This window comes from Micrasema longulum, unplaced genomic scaffold (genome assembly GCF_059751315.1).
Source record: "Micrasema longulum isolate JH-2025_06_02 unplaced genomic scaffold, ASM5975131v1 h1tg000207l, whole genome shotgun sequence".
In the NCBI taxonomy this organism is placed as follows: Eukaryota; Metazoa; Arthropoda; class Insecta; order Trichoptera; family Brachycentridae; genus Micrasema; species Micrasema longulum.
Window position 1 is genome coordinate 88579 of NW_028277412.1, and position 16931 is coordinate 105509.

The 16931-nt window shown below is 31.7% G+C and overlaps 1 protein-coding gene across 11 annotated transcripts in view; it reads left to right on the plus strand.

Annotated features, from left to right (window-relative positions):
• The window catches only part of mub (poly(rC)-binding protein mub), a 33144-nt gene extending 19476 nt beyond the window's left edge, over positions 1-13668 (plus strand). For 4 of the 11 annotated variants that reach the window (XM_088243353.1, XM_088243358.1, XM_088243355.1 and 1 more), the window contains 3 exons: positions 1640-1776; positions 5031-5185; positions 6399-7178. In XM_088243353.1, the coding sequence (XP_088099479.1) occupies positions 1640-1776; positions 5031-5185; positions 6399-6720 (614 nt within the window). In that variant the 3' untranslated portion in view covers positions 6721-7178. Of the gene's footprint in view, positions 1-1639; positions 1777-5030; positions 5186-6398; positions 7179-13120 lie in introns of those variants that run through there. The other 7 variants (XM_088243356.1, XM_088243363.1, XM_088243361.1 and 4 more) reach the window with 3 other exon arrangements.
• The last annotated feature ends 3263 nt before the right edge of the window (positions 13669-16931 follow it).

Here is a 16931-nt window from a genome sequence, read left to right on the forward strand (position 1 = left end):
TTCCCTCAATTGAGAAAAAACAGTATCTGAAGTAAATATGTTGATATAAGGAAAGTTTTTAAGCAACATAATACACGTGTTTGGACAATAAATGCCAAAAATCAATGTGAATCATGGGAAAATATTCGGAATCAATTACCTGTGAAAACTGACTCATTTAACACCTTTGACGCTCCTACTGCTGCAACCAAACATACTGCAATTCACCATAGTGAATTTTTATTTATTATAACGTAAATATCCAAGTTATTTACAAACAAAGCCAAGCACAGCGACAAAAGCATGTGATAGAACCATTATGCGTATGTTGTCAAACAAAATAAAATGCCCGCCACTTTGTTGCTAACCAACATCACTTGCGTTCTATGAAACATGGTGATGGGGCTTCTCTATAGGTTGATGCAAAATTGATGTTGAGATCAAAACGTATATTTTTTGTCTTATTAAAAAATTCAAAATAATTGCGAACGTATTTGCTAAAACAAAACATATGTTCAACGATACTGATAATTTTGTATACTGAGTAGTCAAGAAATAAATTAAATTTTTCAAAGTATATAAGTTCCGATTTTGAAAATAACCCTTTACATCAATATACCACTATTTGACGCGTCGACGCAGGTCTACCAATGAATAAAATTACTCGCCCACAGTCTGTATTGAATGCCGCAGCAAGACTTATTTTTGAAATCTCTAAGTTCAGTCATATCACTCCACTACTTCGGGAATTACACTGGGTACGATTTCCACAGAGGTTGGATAAATTCGTAGCATGTGATAACAAAGTAAATTGTTTCGCTTAAATTACAAATTAAAAAGGTTAAAATTAAAGTTATTTCCTTATATTACAAAAATGCTGCTATATAAGTTATACATTATAATTTAACAAAAACGATTTGAAGGTTTATATTTATATACCATAGCTTCAAACTGTGAAAATTTATGTCTTTATTTTTCCCGTTATATATACGACCAAAATCAAGAATCATATGGAATTTGTCTGTAAAAATGTCTCACATAAAATTTGCAAAATGGTCCATTGAACATACAAGCAATAGGGCAGCGTGACATCACTAAAAATCGCTGAAATTTCAACAGTCATTTAGAGCGCAGCAAAACCGTATCACACTATTATGATAACTTTTTGTAATATTTCCACTGCCACATTTTCGAACTTTCTGCATAGTAAAGGTTCTTGAATTTTTCTGAATGTGTGTCTACTGCATGCCAGAATTTAGTCAAATGTCGATATGACAGTTTCATTAAAAAACCGTTAGTTTCCAAAAAATAAGTGTTTAATGGAAAATAACTGTAAAGGACATCCCAACATCATTAAAAGTGTATTTGTTTGCAAAATGTATCAAAATTCAATTTAAAATGGCCTCAAGGAAATCAAATTTCCTCGTAATAACTAAGTTCGACTGTATATAATTATATATTGATAATTTTTATGTGATGTGATTTGCTCGAAAGTAGATAAATCTTCCTAAGCTGATTTTGTGAATCTACGACTCAATTGCAAGATAAAACAATAGCTTTTACAATACTAACTTTCTCACCAAACCCGTTGCGTTATTTATTGTTTATATAAGTGTTTCTCCCCTTGATACTCGTGAATAATATAGTCTTATTTACAAAGATATGGATTTGACAGCTTTGGCTGCGCTGGCTGGATCTCAACTCCGCACTTCACAGAATCGTAATCAACCCCCCTCCAACCAGCAGTCTCATGAAATGACTGTGCCCAATGAACTTATTGGATGCATTATTGGAAAGGTAAATACACCCCATTTATATTGTGTTTTGATTTGTTAATATGTGCTGCCATTACTTTTAACTTCATGTTGATAAATGTCCCGTTGATTATTCTATAAATTCACTATAGAGATCAAATTGTCATTCTTTAATTATGAATATTTTAAGCCGATGGTGACATACTGTCAAACGCACATAAGTCGCTTCTCTATTGATTTGGACAGTTCAAACTGCTGAGTACTCACCTTTTCCACGGCTCCACATATTACCAAACAAACATGGATATGTAGATTAATTTAATTTATCCTTATTTAATTCATATCCATACTTTTAAAGCATTTCCTTTTTAAAACTGTAATTTTTAACTATGTGTAGCACTATCTCCGGCGCTGATTACCTTAACATGGAATACATTTTTTTTCATATATATGCCTATGTTAACCCAATTTTTTTTTTCTGTAATTTGATTATGTACGCTAAAGTTATGGATTGAAATGTTTATTTTAAAAAGCGGTAAAAAAATGTAAAACTGAGGAAAACACTAAAGTGAGATGAAAAATTTATGGAATTACATAAAAATAAAAATAATGTACTAGACTATAGTGTAAATATTCTGCTCGAAAAACTGTCACAGTGGGCAATAGGGAAAAATGACTTTTTTTTTTTACATTTCAAAAGTAATAAATGTCTATGCAATACTGTCCATTAAAAAAATATTTTTTTGCTAATTATTAGTAGCATTAAAAATACTTTTCAATTTGTAATTTTGAATTCCCGCAAAAACGGTCATTCCACGGCCACGCCCCTAATATGGCGCGATCCATGTTTATTTGTTCCTGCCATTGAAAATTGTGTAGAACAATATCATGAATCTTGACGTCATAACAACCAAGGCCAAACACATCGCGTTTTTCTACCGACATATTTTAATTGAATATCTTTTTTATATTTATGTATTAAAACATTTTTCTACAAGATTTATATTGATTTTGAAAATACAATTAATTATTCTAAATTCATTTCATTTATTTTTATCGGTAATCATAGTATGTGATATTTCCCTATTGTGGATTTTTTTGTTAGCTAATAAATTCATTTTAAAAAATCCCGTAACAAAAATTAAATAATTTTTTTCATAAATGTGATAAATAGTGTCCTCATGGCGGTCTCAGCATTTGCAGCCATGCTCGAAAAAGGGTGAATGAATCCACCCTGCAGTGGCTCGGAGAAGCGTGTTGGAGCTTTTCAGGCATTCCCATAGGCTAGGCTCTTTATCAAAGTAGGGCAACGAAGGTGTTTACCCTTCGAGATGTAACTGAATTGGATTGACATATGTATATACGGTCATCACAAGTAACATCTCACTAGTGGTTTTGATTTCCATAGCTGTTGTTTCTACAATTGGGCCATAGGGCTGTCAACTAATAGTCCATTGGATAAGTCAACAGCTGATGTTCCATGGCTCAAAAATTCTGAATGAGTGTGTAACAGATAGTTAATATTAGAAGGAAGAAGCTAAGTTTCTTTCAGTAAAATAACATTGTATTAGATTTAAGTTACTTATTGTAAGTATTGTTAATTGGCAACTTATTTGTAAATATAAGTTATTACATCATAACATTGTATTCGTCGTGTATGTCTTTTATGTATTTCTCAAAACGGCGTATTGAATGACAATTAAATGATATAATTTTTAATACTTAGTTCACTTTAATTTTTATGGTTTTCTTCATTTTTCTGAGGAATACAGAAGAAATGTTTCCAAACTATAGAGAATTTCAGCCATATCTTTCCGTTCATTACTTAGTTTCGAGAACTCCTACTTTAAACGCTATATATTCTCTCAATTTAGTGGAAAGTTCTTATGCAACAGCGTCAATATTGTGTGATTTCAAATGATATTTTATCTACAATATTTTGAGTTTGTCCAGGTGAAATATTTCTAATTTATTCCTTAAAAGCAATGGATTATGGAGACATTAGTCCTATGGGCTGTCCATGGTTTCCGCAGCATTCTACGCCAGCAAATGTTTGTCCATATTCCCTTCTCTAAAATGATCTCATCCCTGTTGTAATTTGTTAGTTGGTATCTTATCTCTTGGCAAGTTGTTTCTCTATTTATACGCGTAACTTAAACATATTTTATTCTTTGAACCGCTGATATGTTAGTCATTTTATTGGATACCATTGCTTGATTTCTTCTCAAGTCATTAAATATTTGTTGTTTCTTTGTTTAATGGATTTGCATCTACATCGGTTGACATGCATTGTAAATTATTGATTTGAAGATTTTATTCTTCCTAAACATACATCAACTGTGTGTCACGGCATTTTTGTTCAGAAAACATATAAGGGAATAAAAAACTAACCCTTAAGGACATCAGAATATCACTAAGATTGTATTTGCTTGAAAAATGTGTCAAAATATAATGCATTATAGCCTTAAAATTAGGCATTTAAACAAAAAAAGTTAATTGCATTGCACACCTACTTTGAATTTAGTGAGAATAATTTATCGTTTTGTTATTTACCCTGATTTTATCCTCCAGTTCGGTGTCAGGCTCGGTGTTTTTTAACACATCAAATGAGTTTCAAAAATTTCTCAACATAAAACCGGGTTTATGAAAACCTTAATTGAGACAATATTTGAATGAGGAATGTATGTAGAAAAAAATGGGACCTGAACATTTCGGTGTAAAAAGCGGGAAAACGTAAAATTGAGGATCGTTTTAATGAGGTTTTACTGTAAGTGTTTATCCTATTAAAGTGTACCGCTTTTCTTTGCATAAATTTAATTTTGGTTTCTTAAAATTTTTAGTAAAGCTGTCGAAAAGTTGTAAATGTAGTTACAATCCTGTTATGCATTTTTTTTTTAAACACATAGTTAATTAACAAATTACAACAGGGATGGAGAATACCTTAAATAAGGGAATATGGAAGTCAAGGCATTTACAGGGCTTATGACCTGTCATTGGCTGGTTTAAGTGGCCACTTTACATACTGTGTAACATTCACCATTTTGCCTATGTTTTAACATCCATATTTCTTCAATTCTTCCATCTGTTGATTTAAGTGAAGTTAAAGAGCTGAAACCTTTATTGTTACGAAGAGATTCATCTGACTGAATTATTTCACATACTAGGCAACGCCTGAAAACAATTTTTACATTTTTAAACTTCTTGGACCAGTTGGTTTCATTACAATATTTGAGTTTGTCCAAATGTTATTTCTTAATTGTTTAAAATGTAATTAGTTAATTGTTTAAAATTAAACAGGGGGGTACCAAAATTGCTGAGATCCGGCAAATATCCGGCGCCATGATTCGCATCTCTAACTGCGAAGAGCGGGAGGGAGGTGCCACCGACCGTACTATCACCATTACCGGGAACCCGGACGCTGTAGCGCTAGCGCAGTACCTGATCAACATGAGGTTAGAATGGAACATTTATATTTTTACATTCTCCGGGAAATAACTGTGTGGAAGGATAGTGTGGGAAATTGTGTAGCTTACTTTTATTGAATGCAATTTTATTTTTTTTGCCTGATTGTCAAATACTTTCCCATATGTTTTCATAAATTTTCATTGTTGATGTTGTCTTTTTTTTTTAAATAAAAGTTGCGCAGAATTTTCCAACTGTCTTTTTACAATGTAACTCTGTGTACTATATGTTTGTAATTTTCGTCCCATAACACTTTTTTTCAGCCTAGGTACAAAATAGTTTGGAAAATTCCGTCAAATGTCTTCCTCCTGAAATATATCCAGGTCCATCCAATGTCTACCAACCATTTAAACATCATTTGACAAATCCTCGCAATACTCCAACAATGATTTTTTTAACGCCCCTAACGTTCCAGTTGCCGCCTTCCACAGCTGATTCTCCATCCTTTTATATTAATTTACCTTTTCAGTCTTTCTAAGGCTTCACACAATATATTTATCTTAAATTGTGTTTGGCCTTTGTAAGCAAACAAAGAGGTGATCATTCAGTTTCCCATTCGCTTTACTCTAATGGTTTAGTCACAATGATCACTCTCAAATGGTACTTAACATCCTCTGGTAAACAGATTTAATCCTTTTGACGCTTTTTTGTCCATGTTGATTTTTATTATTTAACAACACTACACTCATCAACAATGTACTTTCAAAGACTACGAAACATTTTACTATTCGGTCATTCTTAAAATTTGAATAAATTTGTTTAATTTATCAGGTTCATATTTTTCTAATACTCGAGATATCAATTTGAATTATTGCTACCAAATAATACCTAAACTTAATGTTTAAATACTATTCGGTAGCCGTGATTGGAAATGCTATCTCTATTACTAGAAAATTAGAGAAATTTACTCGCATTGTGAGAACGGCCCTATTACTATTATCATTTCACTTTTCACTTTGGGGAATCACACTTATTAACTCGCCTCGCTCTAATTTGTATACTAATCATACTGACAGCCGAGATAACAGTGGGAAATGGGTGATAATATCAATTCAAATATTAATTTGGCCAAAACTGCACCGCGTTTCTTCCCTCACCAAACAACCAATTTGCACATTCAATATCCGAATTTCCGACCTTATCTCATTTGGTCCGCCAGCCTCCCGAACTTGTTTCCATCACCCGCCCCTTGTGTTTCCACAGCGTAGAACTGCAGAAGGCCAACCTGGGCAACGCGGGCAACGGGGAGGGCGCCGGCGGCAGCAACGGCGGCAGCGCCGGCTCGCTGGCCTCCGCCATCCCGCTGGCTCAGCTGCTCACCAAGCCGGGGGCGCTCAACGCGCTCAGCTCGCTGTCCGCCCTCGGGGGGCTGACGGAGCTGCTGGGCTCCGCCCCCATCCAGACCACGGGCGTGCACCGAGCGCACCGCGGCCCCAATCGCCCGCGCTCCCCCGCCCAGCAGAACAGCCTGGGCGATCAGCCCGTCAAAAACAAATCCGACAGAAACAAGTTCAACCCGTATTAGTGATACAAACTCTCCAAACTAATGTGGATCTGAATGAGGAAGTTCAGTGCTGCGGTAGATTGGATATAAAAAATGTTTTCTTACACCTCGTTAAATTGTACGGCCAAGTTTCTCAAAAACTTATGAAAACATTCATATAAATGAACCAGTTTGCAACATCGCAGGTTCGTGTGACCACATCATTTTTACATATTTACAATAACCAATCAATTATGCTATTGCTGTGGCAATCGGCAGACGGATTTCTGATTTCAGGGATAGTCATGTTTTTCGACTTTGTGTCTTCTGACGTTAGCTACAAATAATCTGTTTTTAGACTTGAAATCGTGACGTCGCAGGCGATGTAATTTCGATGTTTCGATGGAGATTTTCAAAATTACAAAATTAAATAATCATAGCGTTGATATATGATTCATCAAAAAAACTTTTTTTTGCTTAATTTGATAGTCTATTAAAAATACTTTTTTTTAAAACCATTGAACTTCCTCATCACAATGACTTAGTCTCTTGTATCTAGTACGAAGGGATGGTAACTTTTGTCGTAAATCTTATCGGAAGTGTCGATTATTTTATACGAGCATCTTACTTGTAAATACTTTTTTTATAGATGTATTCACTTTTTTGTACAAACACTTAAATGGACATTTGGCAAATTTGCTTTTCGCAATTTTGAGAGGATTTTTTTAGGAAATTGTGGCCAAATATATAGTTTGTTTGATTTGTTTGAATTCTTATCCTTAAGAATCGTTCCTTTCGCGATTGATCCGAAGCCAAATATTATCTCGTTATTTGTCGGATGGTTTCTTTATCGATAGAATCATTATAATAACTTTGTTAAGTGCTTTGATATGGACCAAATCTGTAGTTTTCGTGTTTATAGCACACTTCTCATTTGTTATAGTTTTTGACATAATTTTAAACCATTGTGACAATATTAATTATCCTTTCATTGAGATATCATTAGTTTAATGAGAATTAGATTAAACTAGAAAACTAGATTTGTGAGGTACATACATTTTACTATTTAGTAATTTGAATTAGTTTAGTAATATTAGTTTCATTTTTCAGAGTGTCAAAATGTTTTAGATTTTTAGCATATTAATGAGTTAAATTTTGTCTTTGCAATATTGAAATAAGTGCTAAATATATTGTTTTATCATTTACAGAGAAATAATCACATCTCGTTTATATTGTGTTATAGAAATTATTTTATAAATCAGTCAGATATGGTTACATACATTGAAATTCTTTTAATACATATATCTGTATCTAGATATTTTTTAATGTACAGTAAAACAGCCTTTTTACGTTTTTCAAGGGAGCAACGAAAAAAGCCATAAAACTGAACAACACTGAAGTGAGGAAATGAAAAACGTATGAAAAAAAATGGAATTACATCAAAATAAAATGAATGTTCCAGACTATAGTGTAAATATACTGCCAGAAAAAATGTAAAAACCGTCTAATTGTGAACTATTTTCGATGATTTCATTGAAATATTTTATTTTTTTTCTATCAATATTATGTGTTTTTCTATTGAATTAAAAAACTTGTTTAAATCATTTATGTACTTATCTGCATAAAATACATACAATGATTTTTCCCCGGAATATGGGGAAATTTTATTTATATGGTATCACTTTATTTACCATGGCACCACAGAATATAAACTGTCATTTACATCGCGTCAAAACTGTTTCACACTTTTACAATAAAAATATTTAAACCATCTTCTTTCACATTATGTTTTAATAATATTTCTATTGCCACATTTTAAACCTTCTGCATTGTAATTGATTGATGTAAAAACTGTATTCTTCCTTAACATGCGTCAACTGCATGTCACAATTTAGTAAAATGTAAAAATTAGACACTTCAAAAAAAGGTCAATTACACTGCACCTACGTTGAATTTAGTTTGAGACAATAATTTACCTTTTTTTTTACTTACCTTAAATTTATTCTCCATTTTGGGCAAACGCGGTTACGTGCGCCTTGGCGTCTTTTGAAAGATCGATAGAGTTTCGAATTTTTTAAATGTAAAACTGGGGTTATAAAAAACGCTAATATTATTATTGGGGGGAATATTTTAATAAAAATGTATGGTAAAAAATGGGACTTTTCGGCATTTCGGTGTTAAAGGCGGGGAAACATAAAATTGAGAAATGTAAAAACGAGGTTTTACTGTACGTACATTTTATTATATACAAATCAATATTATGTCAATGGGTTTTTTAACCACTTTAAATCATCTTTTTAAGTTTGTTAATTTTCTTCAGCATATTTCCTTCTATTCAATAAAATTTATATATATAATTCTCAAATGAGTATAGAATTATGTAGTCATTAGTTTTTTCCCGTTTATTCTCTCCATATAAAATAACTTTTCTTAAAGAACACTTAAGAAAATTAGCTTTGTATGTTGACTTTAATTAATACATAAATTATTAGTTAATCTTGTTTATATCATATATATTTTTTATTTAAATCACTGAATGAAGAAATGTTTATTACTTTTTTGTTTTTTTATTGTGGAAACATTGTAGATTTATTTAATAGAAACAGTTGAAAATAAATCAATATATTTCTTAACGGTTTTTTTATATGTCACTTATTAATTGTATTGGAGTAAGTTGTAGACACAAATATCTTTTATCTTAAAATAAAGATGATGAAATAATATTAACGGGTTTTTCTTTATTCATGTAAATATTATAAGCATTGTTAATTTTATTTTTATATTTCTTTGGCTTGGATTCTTGTTGTAAATCTAGTAATTTTGTGGCGTTATAATGAATTGTTTGAAAACCAATATTAATGAAAACATTAACACATAATTACAATAAAACCCCTAAAAAGTGTATTTTAAATTTTTTACAATTATTTTAATTATTATCAAAAGTTTATGATGGTAATAATTTTTTTTTCATTCGACATCGGATACATTTTCTACGAAGGTTTAAAATATGCATATTTTGAATTACTCAAAAATGAGACGTTCCGCATCCCGTGGGACAAACGGCACGTATGACATTTTGGCACCAAACTTGTACGCAATGTTTATTAGAAGTGCAGTTGGTGATCATAATGCGTGACGTCAAAATGACATTTTGCCAAATGCGAGCCGTTATGTATGTGCTCATTTTGCGCACAGAAAACTGGTTTTGAATGCATTGATAGTTATATCTTTTGAATTGTAAAAATCCACTCCAAATATATATTTTTAATGTTATTCTCGACTTGTAAAAATACCCTGTTACGTTTTTTCACGGGACCAACAAAAAAAATGTATTGAGAGTAGTGTTATTTTTTATTTAAATAATTGTGGAATGATGTTTGAAAATTTTTTATTCCAACCTCTTTGAATATCATATTCATAAAGAATAAATTTCTTTAAAACACATTAAACCGTCTTTAAAATTACAACTAAGTCACAAAAATGGCGGCTATAAATGTTCGTAAAACACGATAAAAGTAAACGGATGATTTTTAAGTTTTGTCTATTGATTTAACTTACCAACAAGTTGATATAATGATAGAGACTAACTTCAGACTCTTGAGCTGTCAGTTTTCAGTGTGGATTGAAAATTTCTCCTGATTACGAAATCATCCACCCTCTGAACAGGTTTTAAATGTACTACAAAATTCAAAATGCAAGAAAAAAAATAAGTCTGACATATGCCCTTTTAGATCCAAGCCACAGATATATCAAATAATTTATTAATATACTGTAACAAATCAAATATAAATATGGAAAAAATGTTGATGAATTCTATGGATAAAATTTACCTTATACTGTTTTACTTGTAATACTAGAGTAATTCATTGTATGAATAATGAACAATAGGACTCGAAACATATTAAAACAGTGAGAATATTTTGTTATTATAAAATGTCATTAAACAGGAATTACTATCGGAAATAAAATTATTTGCCATTTCTTACCGCCTACATAGTTCTGATTTTCATCGTAGCCATGAACTGATTATTTTGTTTTCTATATGTGCAGTCGAACTTGGTTTTTATGAGGAAGATAGGACCAGCTGAATGTGCTCGTTATATTTGTGCATTACTCAGTAATCCGCCGCTCAATAATCTGTCAACTACTATAATCCGTCGTTATTTCTACTAGTTTATAGCACAAAATTAGGCCGGTGGTATCAATCCTTTAAGTTAGCTGCCGTTTATTATAGTCCAGAAGAAGTGTAGAATCATATTTGAATACATCAGACTGATTCCAAAGGGCCTCCCACTTTGCCCCACTTTCGCCGCGCGCATTCGTGAAATCGCCGCGTAATCACAACAAAAAAAGCAATTTGTTAATTTCTCTAAAATTTCATTGGGCACGCGGAAACATTGATTGACACAACAGAGTAGATAAGTAAAGCGTCATTTAATAAGAGTAATTTAATTATTGAACTTAAAACATAAAACAAATTTTATTTTACATAAAACTGATATTTTTGTATCATGTTAAATAATATTTTATGTTTTAAAGATAATGTGGGTCAAACGTCCACCACGGCGTTGTTTAATCCGAGGTCCAATTTTCATTAGTTTTCTCATTAGATGAGCAAATTACGGTAAAAAAATTACTACCCTGGCAACACTAACGAAATGTCCATTTTGTTTTCTTCGACAATCTGACAGATTGAAAAATATTTCAATTTTTAAGTAATGCATTTGCTACTTACACATGCATTTGCTAATTACACATGAAATGTGATCCCGTCCTGTTTCTTTAAGATCCCAGCAGTATTTCTACACTTTAAAACGACACAACACGGCACAGTTGAATTCGAATCGGGAGTTGCGTATTAAGCGACGTCTACAAAGAAACCAATGGGTCAAAACGTAAAACTACTCTTTCAAGAGTAGTTAAGTCGCCTTCTGTTTGATGCGCGTATGTGGTTTCTGGACTATTCTTAATTCTATTTATTATTACTTAGGTTCTTTTTTCAAAAATTATGTTTTTAAACATTTTAAGATTTTTTGTGCAATTATTGACAATATTTCTGTTCGGTATGTCCGATAAGTGAGCTCGTTATAAAATTGAATGTTAAAGTGTCTGGAGAAAACCTTAAATTAAAATTTTAACGAGTGTTTCCTCATTTCTGTTGCTGATATACGAGTAACCAAGTTTGACTGTATTTTGAATTCAGTTATGATTTAGATATTTGTTTTTTTTTTTTAATTTAATTTACAGGTAGGCTTTAAATGAAGTATTGTCTTAACATTTCCAATATTAAATCCTTTTGACAGTTATTATGAAAAACTTTTACATTTTTATGGACATTATCGAAATAAACATTCAGCGTCTAATACTACTTTTCAGGTGATAACTAAGTATAATAATATGGTCACCACAATATCACCATTCCCACGAATCCTTAAAAGTATGAGATTTTGTTTATTTGGCTATTTACCATGTTTATTCCGAGCTTTCTTATCACATCACACATCCCTGGAAATCCAAAGTAAGCTGACATTTCCACTAAACCATCCGGAGACCATTCCCAGTGTTATCCAACCAACCAAAGAGAAGACCTGCCTCCATTTTACCAGTCCCTTTGTGGAGTTATTCCCGGTAAGCCTACAGACCTTTTACCTTTTTAATACTCCCTGTGTAAATATTGTTTTTCCGTTCAGTATTATTTATACATCTCTCGAACCATTCCTCATTCATTACTTATCCTTTACGATCAAACCGACGCAAACCACTTTTAAGTTTCTCAAGAAGTATTCTTTTTAACAGAAAATGAATATCCAATAAAACCTAGTATCGAAGTTAGTTTTAGGTGAAAATCAATCAACGTCTTCCTAATTATTATTCAGAATTCTATTAAACATTTTCGCAACTTTAGAAAAATAAAGACACAGACTTCGTTTACCCAGACTTCGATTGGTCATGATATTTCTTAGCTAAGCTAATTGATTTTTTTATTATTACCCCTATAATATTGTTTAGTTTATGCATTCAAAAAGTTGTCATTCAATAAATAAGCATTGTGTAAAATAATATTTTTTTTTTTTTGTTATCAACATATTATTATTTTGTTATCAACATAAACATCAGAAAACTTTCCAACTATGCATATTTTTTTAGTATTGCGACCAATTGAGGTTTAGTAGTAACATAATAGTTTTTTTTAATTCTGTGTATGTGTTATAATGGTATGTCAAAAAATGTATATAAATATTATTTTGAGAAAAACTTCCATAGTTTGGTATCCCTAATAGACCTTTTAATGCGAGTGTCTCCTCTTTAGCTACGAAAACAAACCGGCTTACGCCGTGAATATTTATAAAGTTGTATAAAATAATATCTGTTTGAGTGTTGCGCACATTAGTTTTCTTCGTTGCTATAATATGTAGTATTCAAAAGTAATTTTCTTTTGCAGAATTTTTATGGAGACGGCTGGGCAGCAGATGGCTGGCTATCATTACATCGGACCGAATCATATAGTAAAGGCTCCCATACACTAAGTGGCCGGATACTACGTTACGAGTACAAACCGAGACTCTGCTGCTGTTAACTTTATGTGATCCGAAAGTCTACTTGATTTTATACAAAGCAATCTAGATACCTGCAAGGTGTCTTCGAATCTCTTCACTTATAAGTCTTAGTGTGTATTTTAGATATTTTCATATTAAGATCTGGAACATTCAAAATTTACAGTATCACTCTTGGGATACGAGGAATCGATTTTTGATCTCATTTACAAGAACATTATCAAGAGTCGGGGTACAAATGACCTCTGCAAAGGCATTTCATTCATTAAGCACATGATACATAATATTTGTCATCGTCAAATTAGGAAACATTGACTGCATTTGGATCATAAGGAATAGTTAGTTTTTGCATATCGGGAAAATAAATTGTACAATTTATGCGATTGTCAATTAGGTGGTAGGTAATCTGTTGATGATAGAATAGTGTAGAAAGAAAGGCGAGAAAGCTTAATGACAATATAATTTGTATATAATGTGTCGGTCTGCAGTCTGTACAGAAGACTGCCGCAGTCTATATTGTCTGACTTCTGACACGATTATACGAAACTGGTGGGATCAAATCCTTTAAGAAAATTTACATTAATGTCTTGATCAAAAAATGAAATAATTAAAAGAGTTAATTGGTCTAGGGAACAAACCAAAGATTTGTTATTTTTATTTAATTATATTTATCGTTGTGGTTATATATGTATCTGATAATGGATGCATAATGTAATATAGGGTATAAATGGTTTTGTTACAACGCTCCCATCCTACCCGCGTAAGCTGTTATTCATTGAGGATGTTTCCTCGTTCTTTATGAACACATTTTCACAGCTGTAAGGTTCTTATATTATTTACATACATATCAACATTCAATTATCAAGTTGACCATATCATCCTGTACTTGAAAATACATATCTAGAATTTAAATCCCCTTATGTATACAGTCTTCCCATTTAAATTATTAAATCTTTATACCCTCGCATGCAATATTGTGCCAAATTTTTGTATTTCTCTGCGTGAGAATTATCCTTTGATTTTATGATCATTCTTTAGACTTATTTGTGCCAATCTAACATTGAAGATGAAAATTTATGTAAAATGTATTCATAATTGATGTTTTTTTTATTTGTAATCTTTCAGTGTTAGTAGTTTTACCATGAATTCAATTATATGTTAATGTTTACATAAAAGACATATGATATTACAGTATTGTTATGTTAATAAATTATTTGCTCACTTTATACACTACGTAATGTATTTAAGTACATTGTCTTAGATTTTAAGTGGTTTGAGAATACAGAATAGTGACGTTAAAGAATTAAGTTCTATGTATTTGATCAATTTAAAAGTCGAGAGTTCAGCTCTGGTATTATAGCTTTATTAAATTCAATTAGTTTATTTAATTTTTATACAAGTTTTGTTTTTGATCGCATCGTGCTGACTCCGTACTTTGAACAAAATATTTGTTGTTATTTATTTGTTAAATTTAATTATCAGAACCGGTTTACTTTCAAAAGTGGCAACCAAAGATTGGTTTTAATATTTATTATTAAATGTGAATGGAAAAATTCTTCTTTACGATAGTTAAATTATGTCGTTGATTTAAATATTTGGCTGTGAATGTTAATAATCAGAAAGAGTGACAGACGTTGTAACATTATGGAATTATTTTTATTTGGATTTCTAGTCTTTGAAATTAATGGTTTATAAACACTCCTTTGAGATAAAATTGTTTAGAAACTTTTCTCGTTTTTATACTTTTGTTGGCTTTTGAAACCAAATATCAAATTTTCAATACTCATTCATTATACAATAATGAAATATTTTACTGTAGATATATTTACATATTTATCATTTTAATATAACGCTAGTTTTGGATGTGGAGAATCAACATCAGAAGTGCAGTTAGCTGCACTCTTCTTCCTCACTTCGTAATTTGTATCCACAATGTTGAATGTTGGAAGTTGGTTAATTTTACTGTTATCATTCAATAGTATATTGCGTAATCGTGTGTTTAATTTTAAAATAAAAACAATTTAATATGAATGTACAATATAAAGTTCAATTGTAGGTAATAACCGCAAATGCAATTGGTTGTATTAACCTGTATTTCTGTGGCCACATGGTTACATACGTGTACATAATGGCCACGATGCACTTTGTGTGTAGCGTTAAGCTTTTTAACATTTCTTCTAACTATAACATTACTGTGTATTGTAATACGGTAGGTTTAAAGGAATACAATTAGGTGTTAATGTGTTTGGTGTAAAGTAACGCTTTTAAGTCGTTTCAGGCAATCACAATGTTTAGAGCTTTTCTCGGGTAAGATCTAGAGTATGGATACACATAAATGTAATTTTATAATATGAAGAATGTAGTTATTTTGCAAATGAAACAATTATGAAAATTACAACTGTGATTAGACACAATAACAAAAATGTTTATGTGCCAAAAATATGGTTATTTTATCTGGAGAGGTGAGTAGTGTATCGCACTGGAATCAATTAGGTACCTGTTTCCAAGAATAAGAAGCCTCCCTAGAATACTACGTGTCTTAGTTGTACGATAAAATGAATTTAGACGCACCAGCATCACCCACAGTAACCGTCACTGATGTTAGTACACGCGACCCGAGGAAGTAAACTATTTCACTTTGCAGGTTAGAGTGACCCGAACATGAGTAATTATTTACTAGCCTTTAAATAAAACAGGGTGTTACGGCGATGCACTCGTCGTAGTTTTAAAAGACATAGTATTTAACTAATTATTGAGAGTGTTGGATTTTTCATTTACAGCACATTGAAGTTCTAAGTTTTGAGCACTTGTTTCAAATTTAAAATATATTCTGCACATTTAGAAGAATTTAATACTATTTAATAAATTAAGCTGTAATTGTAATAACAAGACAAATGGCTTTGTCGCATGATCATGTGATTGGTGTTTTTATTTGTATTGAATTATCATAAGGAGTATGTGCAAGTCTTATGAAAACTAAGCTCACGAGATTAGATATCGCTCGTAGATCTTGTGATCCAACTGGAAGACGGTCGTCACCTTCGCGGGACTGAGGTGCTGTTCAACTAAACTAGCGTGTAGGATATTGCAATTAGCCGAGATATCAGGGTAATACCATATTCCCTATCGCTTAGCAGACACGCAGAATGTGGATCTCTGACAGGACACGGTGTAACATTGTCTACTGAAGTCGTCGGTGTGAATTAATTAAAGCTATTAGATGCTAAACGTTAGCATACCAATTAAACATATTTATTAGGGATATATGAAAAATAATCGGATAAATATTTTTTGTTAATGTTTAGGAATAAATGCAGCTCCGTATAATGGGGGTTGGCTAAAATATTTTAGCTATTTTTATTATGAAATTATATATTAATAATTATCTTCCCTTTGCGGAAATATTGTAATGCGGTTTGAGGGCGTAGTGGAAAGGAATGTATAATATTGAACCGATGAAGGAATATTTGGCTACGAGAAGTAAGGGATGTCTTCGCAACAGACTTGAGATCTGTGTAGAGGCAGCTAATGCCAAAGTTTTGAGGAAAATAAATCCCTATGTATTATTGCACTTAGATTTCAATCACATTTAATCATAATAGTTATCAATACGGTATTTATAATACATTATATCTGAATGTTACTATAGCACTAAGCTTATTCAGTATTTTGAGAGAAGGTGGTGTTAACTGTGTAAAC